At 46.6% G+C, this 1,278-nt stretch overlaps 1 protein-coding gene across 1 annotated transcript; it reads left to right on the top strand.

The window, feature by feature from the left end:
• Positions 1–431: 431 nt before the first annotated feature.
• Positions 432–869, top strand: LOC143628365 (uncharacterized). Its single transcript, XM_077097980.1, has one exon. The coding sequence runs from the start codon at positions 432–434 to the stop codon at positions 867–869; it is 438 nt and encodes a 145-aa protein (XP_076954095.1).
• The last annotated feature ends 409 nt before the right edge of the window (positions 870–1,278 follow it).

The raw sequence follows: 1,278 nt of genomic DNA, 5'->3' as shown, positions 1-1,278 counted from the left end.
TTGACTTGTGAATACTCATTACTGTTTTCTTGAAACTCGTGAAACTCACCAACTCTAGTAGTTGACCCGTTTTAAACTGCTTTTCAGGTGTACCTAAATCGGAGTAATTTGGTGATCTGTTACTTGCCTGAAGTGTGTGGTTGATGCTATGTGAATAGAAGCAAGGGAGTTAGTAGTAAGAATGTATAGTTAACGAACTAGTTTTGTTTGTATCACCTAGACCGTAAAACAATGATAGAACAAAGAAATGTAATATATTGTAAATTAGTTTTTAATGTTTCTTTATAAACAATGTGTTGATATCAGAGGTGTCTGTTACATTCCCGTTTTACGCTTCCGCATTGTGCTAGACGGGGTGTGACATAACCCTAAGCCGCCGGTATCTCATAAACTACCGGTCTCTCTCCTACTCACGATTCTCTGCTTCACCCATGGCTTCCCTCCACCCCGCTGTTACCGTTAGCAATATCCGGAACTCTGTTCCGATCACTCTCGACAACGAGAGTGCCCAATACATAACGTGGTCGGAATTGTTCCGAATACACTGCACGGCCTTTCTGGTCGCCGACCACTTGGCACCACGAAGGGAAACCTCCTCCTCCTCTGCCGCCGCCAGAAAAGACAAGGCAGCAGATTCGGCACCAGAATCTTGGGAACGTTTGGATGAAATCGTCCTTCAGTGGATATATGGAACGATTTCCCCGGACCTTCTCTGTACCATCCTCAAGAAAAACACCACTACGTATGACGCATGGACTGCTCTTGAAAACCTTTTCCAAGAAAACAAGGCTTCCCGTGCACTGTACCTTCAGGCAAAACTCACTAATACACGTCTCGAAAACTTCAAGGACATGGCTGCCTATTGTTAAGAGGTGAAGATGCTTTTTGATCAACTACTTAACGTAGACGTTCCCCTCACCGAAACACAGTTGGTTCTGCAACTACTCAGTGGGCTGACAGAACAATACGTTACCATTGCCACCGTTTTCTGCTCCAAAGAACCACTTCCTGATTTCAACAATTGTCAATCAGCTCTCTGCCACGAAGAAACCCAATGTGCAGCTATGCACTTTATGCAATAAACTCTGCAGCTGCGGCTCTACATGTCGGCGCAAACGGGTCAGCCGGCTCACACAGCAACACCACACAACTCGATCCACGTGCGGACGTTCGGGCAGAAAACAATCAGGAGAAGGGTAGACTCGGCAGCAGCAACAATAGCCGTGGACGTGGCTGGGGCGTAAATGCAGGAGAAACTCAACTGGATGCGGCCGCGGG

This window comes from Bidens hawaiensis, unplaced genomic scaffold (genome assembly GCF_021521415.1).
Source record: "Bidens hawaiensis isolate Kalapana, Puna unplaced genomic scaffold, B.hawaiensis_p1.1 tig00004931_1, whole genome shotgun sequence".
NCBI classification, from domain to species: domain Eukaryota; kingdom Viridiplantae; phylum Streptophyta; class Magnoliopsida; order Asterales; family Asteraceae; genus Bidens; species Bidens hawaiensis.
This window is presented reverse-complemented; position numbering and strand designations above follow the sequence as displayed.